The sequence below is a fragment of the Sodiomyces alcalophilus genome, assembly GCF_042370955.1.
Source record: "Sodiomyces alcalophilus JCM 7366 unplaced genomic scaffold ACRALscaffold_1, whole genome shotgun sequence".
NCBI classification, from domain to species: Eukaryota; Fungi; Ascomycota; class Sordariomycetes; order Glomerellales; family Plectosphaerellaceae; genus Sodiomyces; species Sodiomyces alcalophilus.
In genome coordinates this window covers 4,663,082-4,689,086 of record NW_027263532.1, presented here as the reverse complement: position 1 = coordinate 4,689,086, position 26,005 = coordinate 4,663,082, and the positions used below count along the sequence as shown (strand labels likewise).

General features: G+C 54.2%; 8 protein-coding genes across 8 annotated transcripts; 3 read left to right on the top strand and 5 right to left on the bottom strand.

The window, feature by feature from the left end:
- Positions 1-160: 160 nt before the first annotated feature.
- ACRALDRAFT_1078558 (uncharacterized protein) lies at positions 161-5,261 on the bottom strand (the record flags this gene model as incomplete). The annotated part of the gene is made up of 3 exons (XM_071018788.1): positions 161-2,678; positions 2,782-4,249; positions 4,321-5,261. The coding sequence occupies 3 exons, from the start codon at positions 5,259-5,261 to the stop codon at positions 666-668; spliced, it is 4,422 nt and encodes a 1,473-aa protein (XP_070879933.1). The 3' UTR covers positions 161-665.
- A 2,062-nt stretch (positions 5,262-7,323) lies between these two features.
- On the top strand, positions 7,324-8,208 carry ACRALDRAFT_1026988 (uncharacterized protein; the record flags this gene model as incomplete). Its single annotated transcript, XM_071014805.1, has 1 exon — positions 7,324-8,208. The coding sequence occupies one exon, from the start codon at positions 7,324-7,326 to the stop codon at positions 8,206-8,208; it is 885 nt and encodes a 294-aa protein (XP_070879932.1).
- Positions 8,209-8,918: 710 nt separating this feature from the next.
- Positions 8,919-10,615, bottom strand: ACRALDRAFT_2051014 (uncharacterized protein). The gene has a single exon (XM_071021597.1). The coding sequence runs from the start codon at positions 10,582-10,584 to the stop codon at positions 9,007-9,009; it is 1,578 nt and encodes a 525-aa protein (XP_070879931.1). The 5' UTR covers positions 10,585-10,615; the 3' UTR covers positions 8,919-9,006.
- A 672-nt stretch (positions 10,616-11,287) lies between these two features.
- Positions 11,288-13,085, bottom strand: ACRALDRAFT_1073437 (uncharacterized protein). Its single transcript, XM_071018099.1, has 2 exons — positions 12,319-13,085; positions 11,288-12,247 (listed from the first exon to the last, which is right to left on the bottom strand). Exons 1-2 carry the CDS (start codon positions 12,898-12,900, stop codon positions 11,399-11,401), a joined length of 1,431 nt encoding a protein of 476 aa, XP_070879930.1. The 5' UTR covers positions 12,901-13,085; the 3' UTR covers positions 11,288-11,398.
- A 781-nt stretch (positions 13,086-13,866) lies between these two features.
- ACRALDRAFT_1038138 (mitochondrial 54S ribosomal protein uL13m) lies at positions 13,867-14,965 on the bottom strand. The gene is made up of 2 exons (XM_071015085.1): positions 14,777-14,965; positions 13,867-14,672 (listed from the first exon to the last, which is right to left on the bottom strand). Exons 1-2 carry the CDS (start codon positions 14,795-14,797, stop codon positions 14,154-14,156), a joined length of 540 nt encoding a protein of 179 aa, XP_070879929.1. The 5' UTR covers positions 14,798-14,965; the 3' UTR covers positions 13,867-14,153.
- Positions 14,966-15,212: 247 nt separating this feature from the next.
- ACRALDRAFT_1059366 (uncharacterized protein) lies at positions 15,213-16,693 on the top strand. Its single transcript, XM_071016020.1, has 4 exons — positions 15,213-15,387; positions 15,579-15,708; positions 15,788-15,865; positions 16,005-16,693. The coding sequence occupies exons 1-4, from the start codon at positions 15,367-15,369 to the stop codon at positions 16,544-16,546; spliced, it is 771 nt and encodes a 256-aa protein (XP_070879928.1). The 5' UTR covers positions 15,213-15,366; the 3' UTR covers positions 16,547-16,693.
- A 3,793-nt stretch (positions 16,694-20,486) lies between these two features.
- ACRALDRAFT_2039446 (uncharacterized protein) lies at positions 20,487-22,534 on the top strand (the record flags this gene model as incomplete). The annotated part of the gene is made up of 6 exons (XM_071020962.1): positions 20,487-20,501; positions 20,666-20,815; positions 20,893-21,228; positions 21,296-21,457; positions 21,525-22,400; positions 22,511-22,534. 6 exons carry the CDS (start codon positions 20,487-20,489, stop codon positions 22,532-22,534), a joined length of 1,563 nt encoding a protein of 520 aa, XP_070879927.1.
- Positions 22,535-23,580: 1,046 nt separating this feature from the next.
- On the bottom strand, positions 23,581-25,712 carry ACRALDRAFT_1026266 (uncharacterized protein; the record flags this gene model as incomplete). Its single annotated transcript, XM_071014787.1, has 5 exons — positions 23,581-24,339; positions 24,415-24,690; positions 24,759-25,142; positions 25,225-25,335; positions 25,401-25,712. 5 exons carry the CDS (start codon positions 25,710-25,712, stop codon positions 23,581-23,583), a joined length of 1,842 nt encoding a protein of 613 aa, XP_070879926.1.
- Positions 25,713-26,005: the final 293 nt, after the last annotated feature.

The window sequence follows — 26,005 nt, the reverse complement described above, 5'->3', positions numbered from 1 at the left end:
CATCTCAAAGTGGAGAAAAATCGGACAAGAAAATACAGAAGGGGGTGGGGGGGGGGGATTTTTTTTCTTTTCTTTTTTTCGTCTCTTGAAATAATAATAATTCCCAGTACTTCCATATGACTTCACATGGACGTTACAAAAGGCGGACATCGTTAGTTGGAGACAACCCCAATTCAGTATATCCTGGGTAACTACAACTGCCTGCTTCATTTCGCAGTCGATAAAACATGGCACGGTGCCTCTAAACTCCCCTTTCCCCCAACCCGTCCCCTTTTCCCTACCAACGAGATAAAAAACGAAATGACCAAAGCCCCGTGTAACCAGAAGATATCCATTTCCCCAAGATGGATCGTCGCTAAAATATCGTGGAAATACAAAAGATCTGGTCGCGCAAGTCTCGTCCCTAAACATCCGAGACTTCATCTTGTCCAGCGCGGCTCCCATCCAATCCCGCCAAACGGCTCCCAGTTTTAACAACCCAGGAAACCAAATAAACAAAAGAAAAATATAAGGATCCCGTCACCTCTCTCGGCCCCCGAATATGCGCCCTCCCATGCAATCACTGGCAAGTTAGACCGGGAAAATGCAGGAAACCCGCCTGCAAATGCCTGTCATCAGGGTATGGTACAGCACTGGCCAGTCGCCCCAGCCCTACACGAACCCTTTCACCTGCCCCTGTTCGAGTTCAGAGACGGGCTGGGAGCCCCGGAAGCTCCGTTCGACAGCCGGCCGTTCCGCGCTCGGGTGTCCTTTTCAAGATCCGCCGGATCCGAGATACTCCTCTGCCTCTCCTTCCTCTCCCCTTCCTCCCCCGAAGAAGATGACTCGCTGTCCCACCCACTGGTGTTTACCATTCCATGTCCGCCGTCCGCGTCAAACTCAGCCGGGTCTGAGATGCTCCGGTGACGTTCGGCACGGCCGCCCTTCCTGGACCCATGGCCCATGTGCGCGTCCATCGACGCTTCGGCTACATCAGAGACGCTCCGTTGACGCTCCGTCCGTACCTCGTCGCTGGAAGACGAAGCGTTGCCTTCATCCTCATCCGATTGCCTGATCCTTCCCTCCTCTCTTTCCTCGCCCTCTTCAATCATCTGCCCGGGATATGTAGGATCGTCTTTGTCGTCGTCGCCATCCTCTTCGAACACGATGCTCCGCAGCACGCTCTTGTCGAACAACTCTATCACCATCCGCCTGATAGGCAACCGGTAGTGGTTGTACTCGAGCATGGCCATGACCCTCTTGAACAACTTGGGATTGCTGAACCCCGCCGCATTGTTCTGCTTGATCTGCTTCAGTTCGGTAATCGCCCGCTTGTAAATGATGACGTTACTGAGGTCCACGACCAAGTCGATAATCATCTTGTTGACAGCGGCTTCGTCGTGAGGGGGGGGCATATCCCCCTTTTCGAGGGGAGGACGCGCCGCCATCGGAGGCGGAGGGGTCAGGATGGTCTTCTGCGTATCCGGAAGTTGGATAGAAGCGGCGATCGTGTGCTTCCAAGGGACGAAAGAGAAGAACTTGGACAGGTCGCTCGGAATGCAGAAGCCGAACGAGTGGCCCCTCCGGTTCAGGTTCGCCTCCCACCCGCACTCCGACAGGATCTCCAACCCATGGACCGACCGGGAAATGAGACCCAGCACAAAAAACGCTGTCCCCCGGAGGCTCATGACTTCGTGCTCCTGTGCGATCCGGACAATGTTCTCGACCACGTCGCAGGACTCGATGAACGGCGCCCCAAGCTCCATGGACCCCACATTGCCGACGGCCCACATGGCTCCCTTCACTTTGAGCAGCAGCTCGGCATCCGCCGACTGCATGCCGTGGTCTCGTATCACGTTCGCAAAGTCGGTAAAATGCCCCTTCTCCCGCAGCATCTTGCACCCTTCCTCCGTGCGTGCGAGCTCTCGGTAGAAGTGCGGCGGGAGGTGGCTCTCCGGCTCCATGGCCTCGGCCTCCCTCTGATCCAACATGCTGATGCGGCCCTGGTGCTCGTCTGGGTTATCGAAGAAAGCCTTGGCAAGACTCGTCTCGATCAGGTCGACGTACGAGTCATTCCTCCCCAGAAACCAATCATCCATCTCATTGCTGATATAATCGAGGCCATCGAGATAATGATAGCCGCTGGAACTTGACAAGAAACGGAGAAGCAGCGGCGCGCTCAGCTCGCCTAGGTGATCCATGGCGGGGCGGCACTGCACGACATACTCGAGGTACGCCTTCTTATTACATGCCTTCTCGAGGATCTGCACAGCCGTCCGGCAGACCTCGACGTCAGGGTCGTACAGTTGATCGACCAGCCTCTTAATGGCCCATTTCCAGTCGACCTTGTCGTGGTCTCGCATATTGTCGTTGAACGGCCGAGTCGCGTACTTGCGCAGGATCTTGGTTGCCATGATGCGGATGTCCCTCGTCCCAGCCGTCAGCGCTTGTTCTATAAGCACGCGTGTGTGGCCCGGGACACTATAGTCAAAGTTGGTCAGAAGCAGCTTGATCAGGTCCGGGCGTTGCTTGTGCGACATGATGTGGTACATCATGTTGAACATCCTCCAGCGCTGCAAGAGCTCCTGACCCTTGGGATCGCTACTGAGGATGCCCAACATGGGGAAATACCCGGCGGAGAGCGTGGTCTGGAGTCGACCGGGTGCGAAGATGGGATCAGACGAAGTCAGGCCGCTGCTCTACGAGAGTGTCAGCGCAAAAAAAAAGGAAAAAAAAGGGGAAAAAGATCCAAAGCATGTGATCACCGTCGACAAGGCTAGAATCATGGGCGCAAATACTCACTGGGTCGCATTGGGCCAGGCATTCGGCCAACTGCCGGAGCAACTTGCTGTCCTGCAAGAACTTCACTCCCTCGGGCGATTGGAGTAACGTGTGCATCAACGCACAGCCGGCTCTAACGTACTTTTGCGTGTTCTTGTTGCTCGTGAGGTCGGAAAACCGGTTCTTAAACGGCCGGTAGAAACTCATGATGCGATTCATGAATTTGGACACCTTTATCGTCTCCTCAAGTCTCTTGCCATTCTGCAGCGGTCCGTCAATCATCTTGAGGATCGTGTCCCAATTCCACTTGAGGTAGTTGGAGCTGTTCAGGACGTTGGAGTCCACCAGCAGCTGCCGGAAGACTGTGTCGTGGATGACCACCCCAGGGTTGCTCTTCTGATGCTCCTCGTTAAGGAGGTTCAGATTGTCCACCGACGCTGACCCGATGCTCGACGAGGCGTCTGATGTCCTATACAGGGTCTTGCTCACGGAGCTGATCTGGTAAACGATGCCCGAGGAGATGAACCTATCATCATCCTTGAACTGCGTCGCCGCAGCAAAGAGCTCGGGGAGTAACGGTAGCGTGGTGCTCCACGACGGGGGCAGCAACCTGCTGGCCAGCTTGAGGACCTCGCCAATCAGTAGGCACGTCTTCCTCGTTAGCTGCGCTTCGCTGCTTCGCGCAACGTGGAGCAGGTTCGGGAGAAGGTCGGCTTTGATCAGTACAGCCAGAAGCAACGCCGTATAATGGTCAAGGAAAGTTTGCTCTTCAATGGTATCGTCCTCGTGCGTCGGGCCCCCCGAGCCGGTGGATGTCGTGGTGGTGGCGGTGGAAATCGACTTAAGACTAGCCACCCTCCCATACGTCGTGAGCCGGCGGCCGGCAAGGAACGAGGAGGCCCAAGAAGGGGGTTTGATGCGGAGGAGAGCGAAGAGGAGGTCGATGACGGTCTCTTTGATCAACGGATGGGGCAGGACCATGCTTCTAACAAGAGACTTGATTGCACGGAAATCGTGCATCCCCAAGACCATCAGACCAGACCAGCTTTTGAGCACCGTGGCGATGGCTCGCGAGTTTTGCTTGAGAAGGCTTTCGTTTGCGAGCGTAACATCCGTAAAGGCCGTAAACAAGACCTCCAGATCATAGCCGGCGCGTAGATACTTTCTCTTCTCCGGATTGTCGAGGAGAAACATGAAAGACGAGGCAAGCGTGTCGGGAGACTTGTAAGACCCTTCAATGAGGGCCTCGGAGATGGGGGGTAGGCCGCCCGACGCGACGACCAGCCCCGGGTCTCGTATGAGCAGCTCGGCGAGGGTCTGAAGGCACATTGGCCTCAGTCTGTCGTCAACCTGTGCGGCAACGGCAGCGATGGCCCGGACCACGGCCCTCGAGATTTGCTGGACCCCTCCTTTCACTTCCAGGAAGGCACGCACAAACTTGAGGGCCTGCTCTCGTTCTAGATCCGCCTTTCGATCTTTAATCAGCGACCTGCACCCCGGGTTAGCCCTGATCCAAACTGAACTGACCAAAAAACCATCCAAGACGGGTGTGGCACCCACGTTATCGCTAGATAATCCGTATTGAGTTCTCTAATCTTCTTCAGAGAGGACACATCGGAAATCGCATAGCGGACCATGCGGTAGCCGGCAGCAACCACCTCGCGGGCCTCGCTCAGGAGCATCACCTGCATGCGCAATCCAAAGACGGACCATACCAGGTCGTACTTTAGGGTCGGATGCCTCTTCAGCAGCTCCACAAGACTGTTCGCTCTGCTGACATAGTATTCTGGGCTGAGGCCCTCGACTTCCAGAGCCTGGAGGGTCTCGGCCAGGGTAAAAGTGGGAGACTGTTCGGAATAATCGTCATAGTCGGACCCGGCACCACTTCGCGCGATACTCGGCGGCGAGCGCAGGATGTTGGGCCAAGGATCGCCGGCGCGGCCTTTGGAGGGCGTAGCGGGGGTGTCCCTGATCCTCTGAACATCGGCTATCATCTGACGGAGGGTTTTGATCTTGTTGTTGGAGGTGACGAGTTCGGCCTCCACCCGTGACCTCTGGTCCTTGGTCTGCTTGGCCTTCTTGGAGTTCAGCGCCTCCAGCATGTTTTCGCTCCCTTCCTTGATTTTATATTCACGAGTGAGTTCTTCCCGCAGGTTCTTGAGGGTTTGTTCGGCGGTCATGGAGTCGTCGTCGTCGTCGATTCGTTCGCCGCCATACGTTTCGAGGCGAGACCCAGCACGGGATGCATTCATCTGGCTGCGCAGCTCGGAACTGAAGCTGCCGGGGGCCATGGACGGGTTGAGTGAGGAACCACGAGGCGCAAAGCCGAGGGGGGAAGCAGCGACGCTCCTGGGGCCGACGGCGCCATGGCCGGCAGATCCCCCGGGGAGCTTGAGATTGCCCGAAGAGCTTCCATCTCGATCAAAACTTGGGCGGGAGGATGTGGCCGAGGTAGACTGCTGCGGAGGGGGATGTCCCTTCTCCCGGGATGCGCCCAGCATGGCGGCAAAACCTCTCTAGGGTTTCCGCAGCTTCTTTTTGGGCTTCCAAGAACGTGGCATTCGGGCAGCTGTTTTTTTCGAGATGTGGAGTAATGTCGGGTGTGTAGGGAAGTTCCCCGCCGGGGGGAGAGAGGGGTTTCGTCCGGTCGAGTCCCGCTCGCAAGATTCGGCCGCAGATGCGATGGTGCAATGTAACAGTGCCTCGTGGGCTTCGGTGTAGGTGTGAAAGGGCGATCAAGCTCGTCAGGTGTGTCTAATCGGTATCAGATTGGCAGAATGGCTGCCGGACGATTGAGCAGTCGACCTCGTCGAGGAGAGCGGACGTGGGAGCGGAGGTGAAGGCGGAAATGGAGGCGCGCAGGGATGCTTGAGAGAGCACAGAAAAGGTGGAGCAAGCTGTAGGGTAGGCTGAAGGCTAGGAAGAGAGACCAGACAATAAACGATAGCCCATACCAAAGGGATGTCGTCCCAGATCGCCAACGTGCGGGCAGGTGAGTTGGAACAGGGAACAGGTTGGGGTAATCAGCACGATTCAGATCGCTAAAGGGTAAGGCTATTGGTTGTCGGTGTTGCTATTGCAGTTTTACTGCAACTTGGTGGAAGTCGATAACCCAGCAGGTTGCTTGTGAGCATTTGTCATTTGTGGATCTCCCCTCCCACTGGGAACCAACAGGCTGATTGGGGTGGTCCGAGTGTTCGTCAGCCACAGTGGAAGTTTTAGTGGCTTATACTCCGCCTCCCAAGATGGAAGGGAATCCATCGAGTCCCTACAGAAACTTTCCAGGTCATTGAAGCTGCTTTCTTTCTAGTGACGAGAGACAAATGAATTTGAATCTTTGGCATCACCTTATCCATTCTTCCTTGGGTTTCTTGGAAATACCATGTACGTATCATTTGATCAATACAGAGCAGGTACTGGTAGAACGGAAAGTGACTTGCTAGATACTTCTCGGCTTCAGGCTGCGAGGTTTTGTAGGTACTCTCTGCACATACGAACGACTTCACTACGCTTTTCCGAAGCCGCAGTGTCCCCGTTTTGCCAATTCGTATTCGTACACGCCCGAGTAGGTAATTTAAATGCCCAAACGGTAGGATGCTCAACTGGGCTATAGTCAAATAACTATCAGTGTCCAGCGATTCCTAAGGAGGTCAAGCCTGTAATAAGGAGGTCAAGCCTGTAATTGATGCAGATCATTCCTCGGGTTACCTGCCTGCGCCGATGGTACGCACATATCATGACATGGCGGTGTCATATCAGCAGAACCTTGGTACCTTCCATGGAGATAACTTCTAATCGAAATGATACCAAAGTGGTAAAGGAAAATGAACCAACCTATTCCTATAATGGGTTGAGTCAGACCTGTGGAATATGTCTCCCTTAAAAAGCACGACGGCAGTACTGGCACAATGGAAGAGAACGAGACAATGAAGCCCGATCCCCACCCATGTAGACGGATGTATCACCTACGAATAGGTAGGTATCCGTCTACGCAACAAAGGTGCGGAGTACCAATCCATGAGCGATCTACGGAACCCCCCTGTGGTGGGCATATCCTCTGATGGCTATCGGCGGGCTCCGGCGCGAGGCACGTACCTTGGTGAGACCACCGCCCCGTTGCGTCTCCCGAAGCCCCGCGTCTGACAACCCCATTGGATACACCGAACCTAGCTCAACTCAGCTCTATCGTCACCGTGTCGTCCAATATGGTTTACCTTCAGGTCAAGCAAGCTCGTTCTCTACAAGAAAACTATATATCGAGGTAGTACACCGTCTCGACGGTGAAGACTCCATCCACCCCTTTATCCCTCATCTTCTTCTCTTTAATTATACTTTTCAACGTCAATAGGTAGTTCGATTTCAAGCTCCTCTTATTCTCTGTCCGTCTGACCACGTCCTCGTTATTATTTCGTGCTCATCACTCGTCAAGGCAGACCCCTGAATCTCACCATCTCCCCAAAGCGATACTCAGGCAGTGACCCACCTCCTTTATACCTGACTTGAGACCATTTTCCTTTCTGGCTCGAATCCTGATCTCAGCTATCGGTATCTCAATTCTCAACAATGCCTTCGCTCGCCTCGGCCCGTTATGGCAAGGACAATGTCCGCGTCTTCAAGGTATCCAAGGAAGAGGGCGGCCGACATGTCGTCACGGAAATGACCGTATGTTGCCTCCTCGAAGGTTCCATCGAGACCTCGTATACCGTCGCCGACAACTCCGTCGTTGTCGCCACCGACTCCATCAAGAACACCATCTACATCAAGGCCAAGGAGCACCCGGTCAACCCGCCAGAGCTATATGCCTCCATCCTAGGCACCCACTTCCTCGACACATACGCTCACATCCATGCCGCCAACATCCGCGTCGTCGTCCACCGCTGGACCCGCCTCGACGTCGACGGCCGCCCGCACCCGCACTCCTTCCTCCGTGACGGCGAGGATACCCGCATCGTCGAGGGCCGCGTTTCCCGCCAAGAGGGCGTCCGCCTTACCAGCGGCATCCAGAAGCTCGCCGTCCTCAAGTCCACGGGGTCCGCCTTCCACGGTTTCGTCCGCGACGAGTACACCACCCTCCCCGAGACCTGGGACCGCATCCTCTCCACTAATGTGGACGCTTCCTGGACCTGGTCCTTCCCTGCTGGGCTCCCAGCCGTCCAGGGTTCCGCCGCCCGTTTCGATGCCGCCTGGGAGGCTGCGCGTGCCATCACCCTGAAGACTTTTGCCGAGGATAATAGCCCCAGCGTCCAGAATACCATGTACAAAATGTGCGAGCAGATCCTCGCCGCGGTCCCGGAGACACGGTCCGTCAGCTACGCTCTTCCCAATAACCACTACTTCGAAATCGACCTCAGCTGGCACAAGGGCCTCAAGAATACTGGCGCCGATGCCGAGGTCTATGCCCCTCAGTCCGGCGCCTATGGTCTAATCACCTGCGAGGTTTCTCGGTAACTCGTCTTGAACTTTCGTTTTATATGGTTTGCCTTGTTCTTTTCGGGGGAAGGGGAAGGAATATGACCCCCTGGTAAGGGATTGGGTCACCCCATAGTTATAGGTACGTAATGTTCACGGTTAAGATCTTGCTTATGCACGCGGTCGCGTAACCTTCCTAAAATAGATTGAGTGGACAGCAAATAATGAACAGGGGTGCTGAGATAAAACAGGGGCCGTACAAATACCGGTACTCTTCCAACTAGGGCGCTATTTTTGCAGCCGGCGCCAGCCGCCTACGATCACCTCTTTTTTTTTTTTTTTTTTTTTTTTTTTTTTTTAAAGGGTCGTCTTTCAGCCTTAGATACGTTCGCCAATCAACGGATCAATTTGACTAGTGTACAAGCAGCTGTTTCGTATCTTCCTACAACGCAATATACGAACTACGCACGCCTCTCCAGCTCTTCCTACAGCCTGTGGATAGCCTTATCCATTCCCGACCAGGATCCAGGTAGGATTGGGTTGCCTCCCACGGAATATAGGTTTAATTGATCCCGACCTTGTCCACGCCTTTCGACCCTGACCCCGACCCGGGGGCGATCACGACCGGAATCCAACTAAAAAAAACGGACTTGCTAAACCTGTCTCTAAAAAAAAAAAAAAAAAAAAAGGAAAAAAAAAAGGAAAAAAAAAAGGGGGAAAAAAAAAAAAGGGGGAAAAAAAAAAGGGGGAAAAAAAAAAAAGAGAAACAAAAAGCATTTGAGATTTAGTAAGCAGAGATAAACCAAATGTCCGTCAGAAATTCAAATGACCAATGACTCAGCGCCCGCCTCTTCCCCTCTTCGACCCCGGACCTGCACCCGGATCGGTCGACTCCGTCCTGGCGTGCTTCCCCTGTCTGCTGCTGCATTCACCACCACCCCCTGACGACCGTGGCCCGTGATCTTGGGTCGGCGTCTTTGCAACCACCCACCGACCGCCGCGCATATAATAGCCCCATTCGTTCTGCTTTCTATCATAGAGAAGCTGGCCCTCCCCGATCGAGCGACGGCTCCCGTCCGTGTCGTGGTAAAAGGGCCCCTGGGCACCGAAAGATATAACACTGCGCCTCACATACTTGTTATTACCTTCTATGTGGTATGGGTCAGACATATAAGACAGCCTCTTATCATCGTCACTGCCAGTGTCATCGCCAGAATCACTGTCACCGTCACCGGCATGGTGATGACCATCGGGCTGGCGACCGCCCCGCGGCTGCTGCCGGATGTTCTGCATCGTGGACGCGCGATCCACTTCAGAGAGGCGGTATCGGCCGGAATTATCATCCATTCGCTTGTGGAAATCACCAAATGACCAGGAATTAATGTCCGAAAATTCCTCGCTAATCTGCCCATCTCCATATGCAGCCATCACCGCCAGGAAAAAAAGGGCCAAGCGAACGGTTAGTTTGCCGTTGCCCTCGGCGTCCCAGGGGATAGTCATATATCTCAAGTGGACTGCGTCACCCAGGTCATCATCCTCATAGGGCCTGGAGGAAGAAGCCGACCACTGGGCGCCAGTGGACAAGGTCATCGCCGTCACCCGACTTCTGATGGTGTCTATTGAGGCCCTTGAGGCGAAGGTTATCGAACTTTTCACGGTCTCCACTGAGCCACCGCGATGGTGTTGTTGGGCGGCGGGGGCCACGCGAGCACGAGTCGAAGTGCCAGCGATGCCTGGACCAATAGGATCTCTGCGGAATTCGATGACAACGAGATCTTGATCGGTGACGAGGAAGCCATATCGAGATCGGCTCTTGTCGCAATAGCCACCCACTTGTTGAACTGGTAGTGAGTGGTGTTCCTCCAGATCATCGTCGGCGTCGGTTCCCATGGCGTCTGCGGACCACTTGGACGATATCTTGCTATCCCCAGGCATGAAGTTGTGAAAGTAACCGACATTGTCGAAGAAGTCATCGCTGACCAGGCCCCAGTCGGCTCGTGCTTTCGCATCTTTTTCGTACACACATATTGCGCCACGACGAATTTGCCAAACTGGGAATGACCTTCTATACTGCGTGGATAGCAACTTGGCTGTGGCGTCAAGAGCATCGTTAACGGATGGGATAATTACTCTGCTCAGCACCTGATGCTCGAAAGTGTCCTCGTCAAAGATTTTGGATTCTCTTGGGGAGAGGGTGCAAGGAGTTGCAATGCGGTGTCGCGACTCGAGGATATGGCCGAACTTGTTGTAGAGATTGTGATAATTGAACTCCTTCCATTCCGTCGTGCTCACGACATGTACAGCATCAGATATTTTCGTGACTGTCCCTCCTCGCAATGTCGAACGATCAAGAGCTGGGTTGGACTGGGCCAGGGACGCAACAATGGAGGTCTCAGCCATCGTGGAAACAGTCATGGACTGGAACGAGTGGATTCTCGGGCGAGCTAAAGCTGTTTAAAAGAAAGTTGTTGGGAGAGTTCAACAGAATCCGAGCTGTGGAGCGTGATATATATACACGATGGACAGTGACCGATCAGACGGGACTCTCTCTTCCACGCATAGTAAGAATGTGTTAGTCCTAGAGCCCAGCTGATATGCGTTTTTGCTGTGGCTCTATTCTTGATGTTAAGTCTTCTCACCTTCCAACATGCAGGCGTAGGAAAAGTGTCACGAACCGCACAGATTCACACCACCATGCCCGTCACTATTGGCTGGGGCCGACTTGGCATGTTCACGCAAAGGAACGTGCAGCTTCGAAATATATTTATCCCGCACGCCTTCTGGACTCGTGATAATCTGCCGTGCGTCTCTCGAGTGAACGAGTGGACGAAATGGCTCGGAGGGCGGCCGGGTTCGACTGGCGGAACTTGGGGCTTCATCTGGTGGAGGCGGGTGGCGGCTAAGGACTGGCTTGTGAGAGGACTAATTTGTCGCCGAAGGGGCGTTTTGCCGCTGGGCAGGCAGCTGAAGCGCGCGCATCGCTGCTCATGCGGGCAGGCGGTAGAAGAGGCGATACACTTTTCGCATCCCCACTGAAGCTGGACCAATCGCTGCGTCACCTGTGCTACGCTCCGCATCATTGGGACGACCTACCAAACGAGTGGTCCGTATAAAAGGAGCAAAAGAGACAAGGGTGGGTAGATCACGAAATCCTTCAACGGGGAGCAGTGGACTAAGACGTGATAGATCCAAGGGACCAACTAGGATCGAGTGTTACTCGACCCTGTCATTATCGGGTACGTCTCGGAGACACATCCCCCACCCCCTCCCCGTGGATACTATTCCCGTTTACGAGGCTATTACTATCCCGTGCATTATAGTCATTGTCTTCCACTTCATCGTTCGCCACTCTCCTCATAGTTCTTATATTTTCCTCCGGGGCCCCGTCCTTGGCTTCTTTATCGTCCCCCTTCTCCTTGGTTTCCTCACCTGCCTTTCTCCTACCAGCGCTAGTCTCGTAGCCCCGGACCTGCCGTAACCGTCCAAAAAAATTCAGCGATGTTGAATGGGTGGGCGGACCGTGCCAATCCGGGCGGAACCGAAACGGCGATGCCAGGTCCCCGAAATCCACTAGCCTCTCGCCTCGCCAGTTGTTCGGGTTCCGATCCCAGTAGGTGAAGCCTGCGTAGTAGAAGAAGTCAAGATTTTCTTGCATAACGTAGAATTCACGATCACGAGGGCTTCGCTGAACGTAATCGTAGACCAAGGCAAAGTAGTGCGATGTTTCCTCGTAATACGCCGGGTCGCCCATCTCGCGGGCATGATGGAAATCGGGCGGAAGCGAATCGCGGGGGATCGTCAACCACCCATGGCAACGGACGACGGTGTCAGCAGGCGGCATTGGCACGGCGTCCTCGAAGGCACAATTCGGGTGCGTTCGACCCCCCTCGCTAAAACACCGCATATTACGCCGCATATCATCGCCGTTCATGATCTTTCGCTTCACCATTATTGGCCCTTCAGCGTGGTCTAGAACCCATCGTATCATTTCAATCCGGGCTACTGTCTGGCACTCGTTGACGAATGGCCAGTGTCGAGTGTCTTTGCCCTGAGCCAGGCTCGATCGAGTATTCCAAAACTACACACGCAGAACAAGCACCAGGTCAGTTTATACTGCTCTTCGAGAGGTGGGAGCGGCTTTCAACTTACTATCTTAAGCGCGAAATGTGGCGGCCCGGAGCCGAACCAGACCCTGTAGACGACACCTTCGCGGCCCTGGCCCAGACGCTTGCGAAAATTGATTCTCCGGTCATGCTGAGGGAGCTTGCGGAGAAGCGGCGCAACGAAATTCTCGTATTTCAAAGGCGGTGGGGAATCGTCGAGCAGCAGGTCGGAGAGGAATGGTTCACCACGAAAGCCTAGAAGGTCCAGACGGCCATCTGGTTGGGTACTTGGTGGGGTTTCAGGTGCGGGAACTATTGTCCGCGGTGGTGGTGGTTGAGGATAGCGACGGATTCGGCGGGAGAAATGGTTTGAAGGTCGACGAGTCTCTGACCGCTGCGCGGCAGAATCGTGTATTTGCGGGATCTCTGAGGGGCCTAAGTAGAGGTCTGGAGGGATGTAGGATCCTGGCGGCGGTGATAGAAGGCGGAAGGGCTGTAAAGGGGGCCGGGGAGGCGATGTCGTCGTTTGTGCCATTGCCATATCGCTGTCCTTTGCTTCGTCTCGGTCTTTAACACGCAGAACCCGGCGTTGGGGTGGCGACGACGCCGTAGTGTGTTCCCGCCACATTACGGACAGAGAAAGCGGTAGATAAAAAGCAATAGACAATCGAGGGTTGATGGCGGTAGACAGCGTCCTGAGGACATCAAGGGAAGGAGAAATGGAATTTTAAGCCAGTTAAAATCGCTGTTGAGGATGTGAACAGAGCATGTGCCGAGCAATGCGCCTGGCCAAATGTCTGTTACACAAACAGGGCTTATCAACTGCTGAGATACGAATGAGCTACGGTCATCAGTTTCCTCCGCGCAAAACGGTCCCGAAGTGACGGCGCCGCGGAGTCAGCGAATTAGTATAGCCGACATTTATCCGGAGCTTATCTAGACAAGACATCCCGTCCGCTCTCCCATAGATAAGTCAGTGAGGGCCGGATTAGTAGTTGGGTCGGTGACGACCAGCGAATACCCGGTGTTGTATGGTTTTGTTCTGTTTTACTTTTTTCTTCCTTCCTTTTCTTCCTTTCTTTTCTTTTTCGATGTTGTTCTTTTTGGATCAGGGAAGAGGAGACCTCCTTATAGGGCCTCCCCTTACACACTCCTATCACATACGACCATACCCACTGGAAAGCTCGGGATCCCGTCCGCTCTCCCATAGATAAGCCAGTGAGGGCCGGATTAGTAGTTGGGTCGGTGACGACCAGCGAATACCCGGTGTTGTATGTTTTTTGTTCACCGTGTCTTTTTGGTTGTCGTCTTTGATTCCCTTCACTTTCATTTTCTTGATCCCCGAGGCGTCGTCAGCTACAACACGAACGGATACCAATCAACAGCCTGAATGTCGTCCTGACCAGTAGTCGGGCCAATCTTTTTGCATGTGTATAATTATGTTGTAGACCCCTGGTTATAGTGCCACGATTCATTCGCCCGAGACGTTTGATATCTGATCACCGACGTCAGAACTCGTAGTGTTGTGTTGGTCCTAGTTGTCTGTTCTGAGCACGATCAGATAATCTCAGCCATATCACCTCCTGACCTTAAGCGGTTGAAAAGCGTCTCTTGTGGGTATTTAGGGACTGTAGAAGCAGCCGGATTAGCTGCTTCTTGTTATGCTACGTTGCGCTGCCGAAAGTGGTGTGCTTGCTTAAATTCCTCTCGGTCTTTCAACAACCAAGTCATGACAACATATAGTACAAAGTACCTATACACGCCGCTTGCCGATTAAAGGCTTCGGCCTCTCAACAACCGCCTATCCCGGCACCATCCCAGCAGCATGGTCCCCGGGAGTCAGGGCAGCCCGGCAGCGTCTATGCCCCCCGCCCCTTCTATCTACAATCTCTTCATCCCCGATTCCCGAATCGCCTTGACCGCGTCCTCCCATCCGTTCTCACCGACCTTGACGCCATTGAATTGCATGATATTTTGCTTATACGGGTGCGAAGGGCCCTCGAAGGCCTTCAGCCGGGCTAATCTCTTCTCGCGGAGACGGTTCTTCGGTAGCATGCCGCTGACGGCCTTGCGTAGCACCTCGGCGCCGCCGTGCTTGGCCATGAGCACGTCCATGGTGACGGACCTGAGGGAACCCGGTCGCGTGGTGTGCCTGTAGTAGGTCTTCTGCCACTTCTTGCGGCCCGTGACGTGTAGGCCCGCGCAATTGGTCACGACGACGTAGTCGCCGCAGTCGGTCGATGGATCCCATGTCGGCTTGTGCTTGCCCATAAGAATCACCGCGATGCGAGAGGCCAGCCGACCTAGGGAAGCGGGTGTGACGGACGGCTGCGTGGATAGGGTTGGGTGAAGGGCTGTCGCGGAGATCTGGTGCCAGACGCGCGAATAGGAGAGCCGCGTCTGTACGAGTAAGAAAGCATTTGGGTCAGTGCTTGGACGTAGATCGACGGCGGACGGAGCGCGCAAGGAGAAAAAGATTTGACATTGGCAAGAGAAGAGCTTACCAGGCCAATATTTTGTGACATTTTCGGAGGATTGTGCGAGGGGCCGTGCCCTCACGGTTGACAAATCGTTCTACACTCGAGGAAACGTTGGTTGACACGTTGATATCAGGGCCATTCAGGTTGTTCGTCGTTCTAGTCGGTGTCGTTGTCAGTTTCGGCGAGGAACACGGGCGTTTCGGTGATGTCGCTGGAAAGTTTGATGCCAAGATGGATCGCCAAAGTAGACAAGCTGAGTCATCAGGGGACTATCACGTGATGTAAACTGAGGTGCGACATCTGGCCAACGGTTGCGAGATTCGGACAACGGGCGAGGATAACGATGAACCGACTCCGAGACCCGGCTTGTGGCGATTTCAAATCAACCCACAGATGGGTGTGGATAACCATAGAAAATGACTCCATCATGGATTATCCGATGGCATTATCGTGAAAGAGTCGCAGGACTTGTCTCTCTTCATTACTTCTGTGCATTCTGATCCGTACTCGATTATTGACGCGCGCTACTGTCTCTTACCAAAGTCTCTTACAAAGTAGACTTCATTGTCAATACAGATACTCCCTTAGAAATCGCGACCCCTTTTTTGAAAACGATGGCCTCACACTCATTTCAGGTTTGTCGCCCCACCTATGATTTGCCCATGTTGCGGAGACATCGTAGTACTCAGCGGGGGAGCAAATGAATAGAACAAGAAGAAGAGATCATGGCACTATTTCGGTTGTCTCCTTTTTTGTTCTTGCTTTGCCAGTTTATCGTTTGAGACGTTTGAAAGAGCCCCGCTAATGAAACGCTTATCCTGAGTAGACCGTCTTTGCTGTCCCTATGACATGTGGCGGTTGCGCCAAGTCCGTTTCAGATTCGCTTTACAAACTCGATGGCATCAACAAAGTTGAAGCTAATGTAAAAGATCAGGTCGTCTCGGTGGAGGGAACAGGTGAGTTTCTTAGTGGGGAACCTGAATTCATGTCGCCATGTTCCTTTCCACGGGTCACTGACGTTTCGCGTGCCTCCAGCGGCACCATCTGCCATCGTGGAAGCCATCCAGGCCACAGGGAAAGATGCCATCCTACGAGGGTCGGGATCATCAGACTGTAAGTACATGGAAATCTTGCCAAGTCCGTGCGAGTCTGCCGTGGTTATCGGGGCTGTTTCCTGTCCCTGTGCACGCTCCCCTACCCATCCATGCCTCTTTGTTCGTACATCTTCATATCTGATGCTGGGATGTTACAGCCGCGGCCGTTAGCATTCTCGAGTCCTTCTTCGAACCTGATGCGCGTGCCAACCAGGAGACCCCCGACGACGGGGTGACGCGGGATGTCCGGGGCTTGGCGAGGATGGTTCAAGTTTCCCCCACGTCGACACTGATCGACCTCACGGTGCACGGCGTAGCCCCTGGATCGTATCGAGCGACGATTCGGCAGACGGGGGATCTGAAGGATGGCGCAGCCTCGACGGGAGGGATCTGGTCGGACCAGGGGGCGGGCGACGGCTCTGGGCCTCGGGGCTTGCTGGGCTCCTTCACCGTGGGACCCGACGGCCGCGGGAGCGCGTACATCAACAACCCCTTTCAAATCTGGGAAGCCATTGGGCGCGCCATGGTGGTGTCGAGACAAGACGAATCGGCTGGACCTCTGAAGAATGATCCAGACACGGTAGTCGGCGTCATTGCCCGGAGCGCAGGCGTGTGGGATAACGACAAGTCGGTATGCTCTTGCACCGGAAAGACTCTGTGGGAGGAGAGGAAGGATGAGGTGGAGAGGGGTATGCTATAAGGCCATGGTTTGTGTTCTTTCTTGACTACTTGTTTGGAAATGACGAGATGAATTATTGAGACGCGACCTATATTTTTAGAAGTTATCAAACCTGAATGCAGGCAAAGCCCGAAAGCTTGCAATCATATCCATTCTGCATCCCCGACCACAAGGAGTTCTATGCTGAGCCGCGGTTAGCTAATCTCTCTGGCCCATATGCTTGACGTACGTATGATGGTAGTTGGGGGTCGATTCGGCAGTACCGTAAGTAGGACATGGGAGAAATGGCTGGGTCGTTTCTTCTTCAAGATGAGACGAAAATATTACCTGAACTCCTGACCTTAGGACGAAGACGTGCATTTGAAACGGAGCCTTGTTAGCATGGCAGGGGAGGCCCCCGAAGCCCGTTTCCATTCCCGAGACACGAGACGGACAATTTGGGATGAGAAACAAGCTTAAAAACAGGAGACGCGGATAGGGCCGGAGTGGGCTAGGAATCATCAGCTGCCGTGTCACAGGATACCTCCGGCAACATGGTTTAGATGCTGCTCAAATCATCATTGATCCACGATGCAATGGATGGGCAGGCCTACGTTGTCAAGCTGGACAACGACGTAGTTCCTGACGGTATGCTGAGACGAGCCACTTTGGCTCTCCACAGCTAGCCAAGGAAGTTTGTAAAGAACTGCTTGTAGGTGTCTGGCTAAGGGAGTTGTCCTTCGAGCTACGGGTCACAGTTCATCAACGAGCAGATGGAGGAGCCTAGGTAGCTATACGAAACTCTGTTTACTTGTCTTGTGGCGTATACCTACCTACCTACGCATACATGTACAAATACAAGTTGTACGTATGCACCCAGGCAGGTACCGGGTAGGCAGGTATCCTCAAGATGAGTTGTTCCTGCCAGGACGAGCCTACGTCACGTGCGAATGCGTCGCTCCTCTTGAAAATATTCAGCGAGACTGGTCATTTGCATTGACGGCTTCCTACAAACTCATTCCATCACCACCCAAGACGTCACATGAATGATAATCATGCGTGCCTCAACACCGAGCTGGATGCCAGACTACAGGGTAGATATGATCAGAAATCTCACCAATTGCGTCATAAGCCAGTGAAGACAATCAGCGACCGGCTGCAGCCACCAACGGCAAGGCAAGGCTAGACAGACCAACATGCACCAACGGCTGCCCGATACTGTGGTTCGGGTTGGCTCGCGCAGCACCGACCGGTTGCAGGAACTCGCCGACTGGGTAAAAATAGACCAAACCCGATATGCTGGGCGAGGTCCAGGTCCATTTATCTATCATTAGAACTTGGACTGACCCCGCCCCGTGAGTCTAAGACGCACCAATTCATATGAACATATTACCACGACTACCCCCGAGTCGACACATGTAGGTCAACATGGGCGTCGTCAAATGATACACTGCGCCGTCTGTCTAACCGTCTGTCTAACCCTGACGGGATGGCAGTCGTCATCGTTTAGCAGGCACCGGGCATCGAAACGGACTGTCGATGTCTTGGTGGACGTGTCCTTTTACGGTTCACATCATCGTGGGCAGTTCACCGCCTCCTGTCACTCTCGTCACTCGTCACTCGGATGGTCGAGATGCGGGCGCTTATTGACGTGATGTCATTGATAGATTCCGTGGGGTTCAATCTCTCGCTTCGCGGGGTCACGCTCCGATGCCACCACCAGAAAGGCCAACAGATCAATTGTCAACCATCTAATTTGGCCTCGGACTGGACTTCAATCGCGCATGGCCTAAACTGTCATGATCCCGGGATGCCACGCACGACTTGCAGACAATATGGGATGATGTGGTGCGGGACGAGCATACTGCCTGCCACTAATATCGGCCACGAGTTATGGAAAAGGACCGGTGCGATAGAAAATGCAGATGTCCCCCTTTTACGCGCCCTTGGCCCCGTGGTGCAGTTGGCAGTCAGGCGCCCCTGGCAGCAATCGTCCAATCACCGCCATAGGCGCCCCGCCGCTGTAACGCTTGCTGCATGGCAGCATGGAAAACAATGGGCCCTGGGTCGAACAGTCTGCACCAGTCAACTTGGTCCAGGGGTAAGAGTCGACGTTTGAGTCCAATGAGCCGCTTCCTCATGGCGTACGTTGTACGAATAACCATTACGTGGTGGATAGTCCTAGTGCAACATCCCGGCTTTTCTGCGACACCCCTCTCAACCCAACCTCTCGACTCGATCTTTCATGTGCCTTTTACTGTCGCGAGTACCAAAGGGGGAGCATCCCCGAGGCGAAAGGATGGGTGTCATCCAGGCGATTCCACTGCCGAAACGTTCGATTCCATACATACGCTTGTTCTCGATCGGGCGAGAGAGCCTGGCCTGAATCGTTCCATCCCAACCACCATCCCATGACTCTCTGTGTTGGGTGTCATCTTGTGCTGCTTCGCTACGGAATGTTAGAATGTTGAGAGAAAATGCCTTGACGGCCTATCTCCCGAAAAATATCACGCACAACATACGTACCTCATCAACGTGCCTGGGCATCTTCCCCAGAGCCAGAAAAGTCGAGTCGCACAGAGTAACTTCCTGCTGGTTGCATGACCCTATTCAACGCACGGTTTCCAATATCCACGGACGTGGCAAGCCACGTCTCGGCCGGTCGTATCTGGTTCCGCTAAAGTCTGGGAGTCTCCCCTTCTTACGGGGGGCCATCACCCCTTAGGGCCAGCTCTTACTACAACCCCCTTGCCCAACAACCACGATCACCGAGTCCGAGACCCCGGCCGCATTAGTATTACGCAGAATACGACGTCGGACTTACTCAACAAACCCCAAAGCGCAGAGGTTTTTCTCTTCCAGGAGAGATCTCGAAGCCCAATACGTAGTGGGGAAACGCGATTCCCCGATCCGACGACATATCGTCACTTGGCTTTCCTATCTCCTGAATCTTCCCGGGGCCCATTCCTCTTTGAGCAGCCTACCGTCTTGTCCACCACACCTTGTACTTCTCCCATCAATGGCCATTGTACCCTACTTTCCGTAGCCGCTGAGCTTCCCGTTTCTCTATCCACTCACCCGTCTCTTCTCCGATTTTCCCGATTCCAGCTGCATGAGCTCTTCCCCTCCATTGTCTTTTTCTCTGCCGCATTTTGCCTCTTCACACTGAACTCCAGTATCTCCGACTTGGACAGAAGAGATCCACCATCGGACCACATTCAAGCTCTACGACGCCACAGCTGTAGGTGTGACTGCCCCTCTCGACGACGACGTTGCGATCACATTCTCCTCTCGCGGCGTGCCTCTTTTTCTGCGCCTTTCTCTACCATCTTGTCGAGGCACAGTATCTCGTGTCAGTCGCTTTGCAAGCAGCCGTTCTCCCTATAGCCAGGCACGCGGTCCATCCACCACTGTCTTCCTTCAAGGCTCCACGCCCAAAAGAAGAAAAAGCACTATCCGGGTTGAAACTTAGGACCCTTTAATCAGCTTCCAGTTTCCGAGCGAACAGACACCGAGCTCAGCGAAGGCATTTTCACTACATTTCACCGTTGGAAAGGCCGAACCATTGTCCCTGCTATAGAATCACAAAACGACCTACCAACAAAGTCCCAATAATCAGTCAACTGTTGAACGATTGCGCTTGCCGCCCAATTTCTGTTGCCAAGAGTCATCATCTACTTGCAGCCCTTCTTGCCCAGTCAGATTAGAGAGCGGGGAAATCCGTCTGCAGCACACATCTGCAGCAAGCAGCGTTGACTGGCAGGGCCAGCTCAGACGCAGTAATAACCCTGCGAAGGCCGCTCTCGACTCTGTCGTGCAGTCTTCCCGACAATTGCTTTGTATCCAAGCAATCCACGTCCACGAAACATCGTCGAATCGCAGCTGGATCACAGCTCTATTCCTGCGCAGCCGGCGCAACGCGGTGCGAACAACTCGAGTCCGGGAATCTCTAGGAACACAATAACACTGGATTGAGCAAGCCATGTCATTGAAACAGGTACGTTTAGTGGTCGTGGCCCAGTCGTTCGCTGTGGGGTGGGAGGGGGAGAAGGAGAGCAACGACAGAATTACAACACCGACCCAAGGCCCCAACACCTTCGAAGCACCCGCAATACAGAAGGAGGGAGCGCGCATTACTGACTTCCCCGGCAATGTAAACAGGAAATAGAAACGTGGGTCGAGGCCTTGGGCCGCTATGACAACAACGAATTCGATGAGGCGCTGGCCGCGTTCGACAGGATCTCCGACACCTCCAAGATCCTCTTCAACATTGGCGTCATCCATGCCACTCTCGGCGAGCACGAAAAGGCCGTACGTACTTGCCCCGTTAATCCCTCTCGCTTCTCCCGCCGCGAGTTCTGCTTGCTAACGTCTCTCCGTGTTCCCAGGTTGAACATTACCAACGCGCGATACGACTCGATCAATACCTGGCCGTCGCTTACTTCCAACAGGGCGTGTCGAACTTCTTGCTTGGCGACTTTGAGGAAGCATTGGCCAACTTCAACGACACCCTGCTCTACCTGCGAGGCAACACTATGATCGACTACGCCCAGCTTGGCCTCCTGTTCAAGTTGTACTCGTGCGAGGTGCTCTTCAACCGCGGCCTCTGCTACATCTATTTGCAACAGAAGGAAGCTGGCATGCAGGACCTGTCGTATGCAGCTAAAGAGAAGGTTGTTGAGGACCACAACGTGATCGACGAGGCGATCAGCGAGGAGGCAGAGGTATGATACCCACAAGAAGTTCTCCCGGGAGCCAGCACATGGACATCCATTGACATGTGTGATGCAGGGCTACACTGTTTTCTCTATTCCCGTCGGCGTCGTCTACAGACCCAACGAAGCCAAGGTGCGCAACTTGAAGACGAAGGACTACCTCGGCAAGGCCCGTCTCGTCGCTGCCTCGGACCGCGCCAATGCCTTCACCGGCTTTGCGGGGTCCGAAATCAAAAGCGTAAGTTTCATTCCGTCAAGTGAAAGCCCTGTCGTTTAAGCAGATCGGCATCCTGACTGTCATCCAGCAACGACGACAGGACGTCAAGGACGACCGCCCAGCCGATAACATCTCCTTCGCCGCGACGAACCTCATCAAACCCGGTCTTCAGTCCCGGAGACAACAGTCCGAACCTCCCGGCAACCGTAACGTCTTCCCTCCCACCCCTCCTCCAGACGCCGACAAACCTGGCAGTGGAAACGGCCAGATGAGCCGTGGCGCTTCCGTCCGCAATGGACCGAGGCCTCAGCTCGCCAAACTCAGCATCGATACCTCTGGTCCCAGCAGGTACGAGAAGACGACCAGCCCGCCCGAACGCCGCCCGACCAACGCCGGCTCCAGCCGCAATCAGAGCGCCGCCCCGCCATCACGGAGTTACTCACGCCGTGAGCAGCCTCGCCGAATGCGTGATGAGGATGAGGAGGATGACAGCTATCCCGACGAACTGTACGACATTTACCAAGGGGGCAGTCGCGGTAGCCGGGGCAGCCGGGGCGCACGACGCCCGCCACCCCAACGTTACATCGATGAGGAGGACGAAGGATCTGACTATGACGACGGATCATTCGACGAGGGCGATTTTGAAATGATAACGACCAGTGCACCGCGACGGTCGGGCAGCCGTGCCGCGTCGCGACGACCCGATATACGAAAGGTCCGCGTCAAGGTCCACGCCGATGATGTGCGGTACATCATGGTCGGAACGGCCGTCGAGTTTAACGACTTTGTGGATCGCATCCGGGACAAATTTGGACTGCGCAAGAGGTTCAAGATCAAGTTCCGAGATGACGATGTGCCCGACGGCGACATGATCACCATGGGCGACCAGGACGATCTTGATATGGCCATAATGATCGCCAAGGGCACGGCGAGAAAGACGAGGCAAGAAATCGGAAAGATGGAGGTGAGTTTACTTTTCTGGTTCCCGTCTCTCTCTCTCTCTCTCTCTCTCTCTCTCTCTCTCCCCCCCCCCCCCTTTCTTCGACGACACGGCTCGCTAACTTTCCTTCGCAGATCTGGGTTCAGGAATTGCCATAGACGAAATACCGGAGTGCACAGAAGACAGGCGAACGGGCTAGGCGAAAAGACCAGACCGACACACGTAACATGATACCCCAGCACCCATCCGCAAAGGCTGGCTGCCACATCATCTTTATTTTATTACGAAGTAACGAACAACCGGGAACGGACGGGAGTAAAAAAAGGAAAGAGCAAGGTAGAGCCAAATTAGAGCTGGCTCCAATGGCAGGCGGTTGAGATACACGGCAACCCCAACACACTACACACAGCACATCACACAGCATAGCATAGCAAACCAGCATGCAGGAGGAGTAGCATCTGATTCTTTCTTCTTTCTGGGCCCTCTCCGCTCTTCTCATTTTCTGTCTATCTACTCTTTGCTTCTGTTATCAGTTCAGTCGCATACATAGCGCAGGGGATGAACACTTCGGATCAACTAGTATCTGAACTCTGGTATGAGCGTTGGTGGAGTGGAGGGGGAGCCACAGGACAGGCAAAAGGCGTCGATGCATCATTCCATTTATCATCCCACTGGCTTTCTTGTTTCTTTTCAACTGCTTAGTTCGATGGCGTCTCAGTCATCATAATACGCCCTACTCCATACTGTTATGCATGCTGCTGTATATTGTTGCTTTACCTCACGGATTTACACGTGCCTCACTCCATGTCAGCTAGTTTATTAGTATATTCCTCGAACTTGATGGAATTGGAAATATGGCCACCTCGGCATCTCGCCGACGTGTCCTGTGTCCTCTTTGGCGCGTGGTTGGATGAGAGGGGTTTTCATAACCTATTTGTGAGTGGAGGGATGGAATGGCTGTAGGAGGTTGTACTGAGATTGTTTTAAGAGAGATGTGAGGTTTGGGGAAGCTCTTAGATATGTAAAATATCCGATCACCGAACGGTATGGTCAGGGTGAGAAGATTTATGGCTCGATATATTACATTAGAACATAATACAGATATAAGTACAACCTATCAGTATCCGTCTAGATCAGGAGATCTCCCACCGATAGTAGATCATGAGTCCCGAGAGATACCGCGTCGCATTGTCAACCGTCTGTTTCAACCCGTCTCAGAAGTCCACGACGCCGCCCCCCGGAGCCTGGCCAAGGCCTCCTCCGGTCCCAGGACGGCAAGCTGGAGTTTGGCGGGCTTCGCGGGCCGTTCCGGGTCGCCCGACAGCACGAAACGCAGCCAGGCATAGCCCGTCGTGCGCAGCTCAGGGGCGGCATTACGCAGCACGGCGCTGATGCATTCTTGGATCGCGTCCGGGTTCCAGTTTGCGTCGACGTCGCCGTCGCTGTCTTTCCCCTTCTCAGCTAGTGTGCTGAGACTACCCCCGAGGTCGGCGACGAGCTGCGCAGCCGCTGGGTTTGCGTCGAGGGAGGCACGGAAGCGGGTGCCGGACGGGGAAGTGGCTGCGGCGGTCGGGTCGGGGCGGAAGAAGAGGGAAGGGTGTGAAGCTAGAAGGGCGGCAGGGTCGATTGCGGTTTCTTTAGGGTCGGAGGCGAGGATTTTGAGAAGGGCCAGGAGGTGGGATTCTTGAGAAGCGGGCGGGGTGGAGGGGGAGAGCTGGGGCACGGGCTGGCTGAAGAGAGTCATTGTGGGTTCCACGCTCCCCGCTCCGTCGACATGGCTGCCATGGGACCGGTGCTCTTCCATATGCTGGATGCTTCGCAGAAGAGGGGCGACGAGTAGTTCTTTGAGGCGGGCGTCCGAGGCGGATGGATCTCGAAGGAGATGGGTTAGATGGGCACGTTGAAAGACAGGAAGCTTTTCCGGGTTGGTTTGCGCGTTGCCCTTGGTGAATTTGAGGGTGAACTAGGGACCAGCTGTCAGAGAGCTTTCCCACCTGGAAGGGCAAGGGGAAGAAGAGAGGCGCAAGAGAAGACTTACCTTCTTGGCCAGGTCGTCCATGGTAGGAAAGATGTCGCCCTTGACCCCGACGTTTTTGTCGGGACTCCAGCCGAGGAGAGCAAGCCAGTTATTGAGCGCGGACGGCAAGATGCCCTTATCGCGGTAGGCAGCGATGTCTATATCAATGTCGCGATTCCGCTTGCTCAGCTTCTCGCCATTCGGGCTACAGAGAAGACCAGCGTGGGCAAATGCTGGGGGAGTCCAGTTGAAGGCGTTGTAGAGGGCCACATGTTTCGGGGTCGATATGAGCCATTCCTGAATCTCAATGAGTAAAGCTGGTCGGGGGGTCTTTAGAGGGAAAGGGACACTGGGCCAAAACGTACAACTCCGCGAATGACGTGAGTGATCTTCATGAGATGGTCGTCGACGACGTTGGCAAAGTGGTAGGTTGGGAAACCATCGGTCTTGATGAGTATAAAGTCGCTCTCGTCCTCGTTCTTCTGATAATGCCCGTACACCACGTCGGTAAAAGAAGGGCGCCCTTCACTGCGAAACCGCACGACATGGCTCTTCCCGTGAGCGGCACGGCGAGCGGCCTGATCCGGGGGGATGCCTCGACAAGTGCCGGGGTAGTTGACGAGATTACCCCCGTCGAGGGTCTGCTGCTTATGACGCTCAAGATCTTGGGCTGTGCAGAAGCATCGGTACGCATGGCCGCTGTCTAGAAGCTGCTCTGCATGCTTGTGATATAGGTCCAGTCGTTTAGACTAGTCCGGGTCAGTTTGAGTCGATGGGATGGGAATTTGGGCAAGGGGGAGGGTGTTCTCTTCGGGCTCCATGAGTACGCACTTGCTCATAGGGGCCATATGGTCCGCCAACATCGGGCCCTTCATCCCAGTCTAACTGGGCCCATTTGAGGTCATTCAAGAGGCGCGGAACAGCATCATCCACGATTCTTGTCTGTTACTGTAGTCAGCGATGACTGCCACTCATCAGCCTACTGCCAGATGACCACTAGAACCAACTTGATCGGTGTCCTCGACACGGATGAGGAACTGACCGCCCGTAGCCCTAGCAAGAAGCCAATTATAGAGGGCAGTTCTTAAAGAGCCAAGGTGAAGGTAGCCTGTCGGAGAGGGAGCGAACCGCGTCCTTGCTGGAGTCTTGGGAAGCTCATGAAGCGACTTATTCTTGGGCTGTAGCTTGCTTCTGAGGGCGTCTAGGCCGCCGCCTCCTTTCCGTGCTGTAGAGTGTTGCCTGACCCATTGCGCTCTACAGCTACGGCATACGAGGCCAGAATGTTGAAGAACAAGCCTCCTGTGAGGGGCGATCGCCATTGACATGGTGACGATACGAGGAGAATCCACCTTTGAAAGCGTATATCGCGGCCGTGGACGTTACTATGATTTTTTCAACGGCTACGGAGTACTAGGGGTGGGTAGCTGCGGCATACCGAAGTACCGGTACGTATGTTCAAGAGTACAGTAAATTTCTTACATAAGCTGGTAGACTGGACGGGCCAACTGGCCAAAACTGGAATTGACACCCACTCATTCGATTAATTCGGAAACTCTCACTAAACTCAACCGTATTCGCCGTCACCACCCAAGGTGTAACCGTGATTATTATT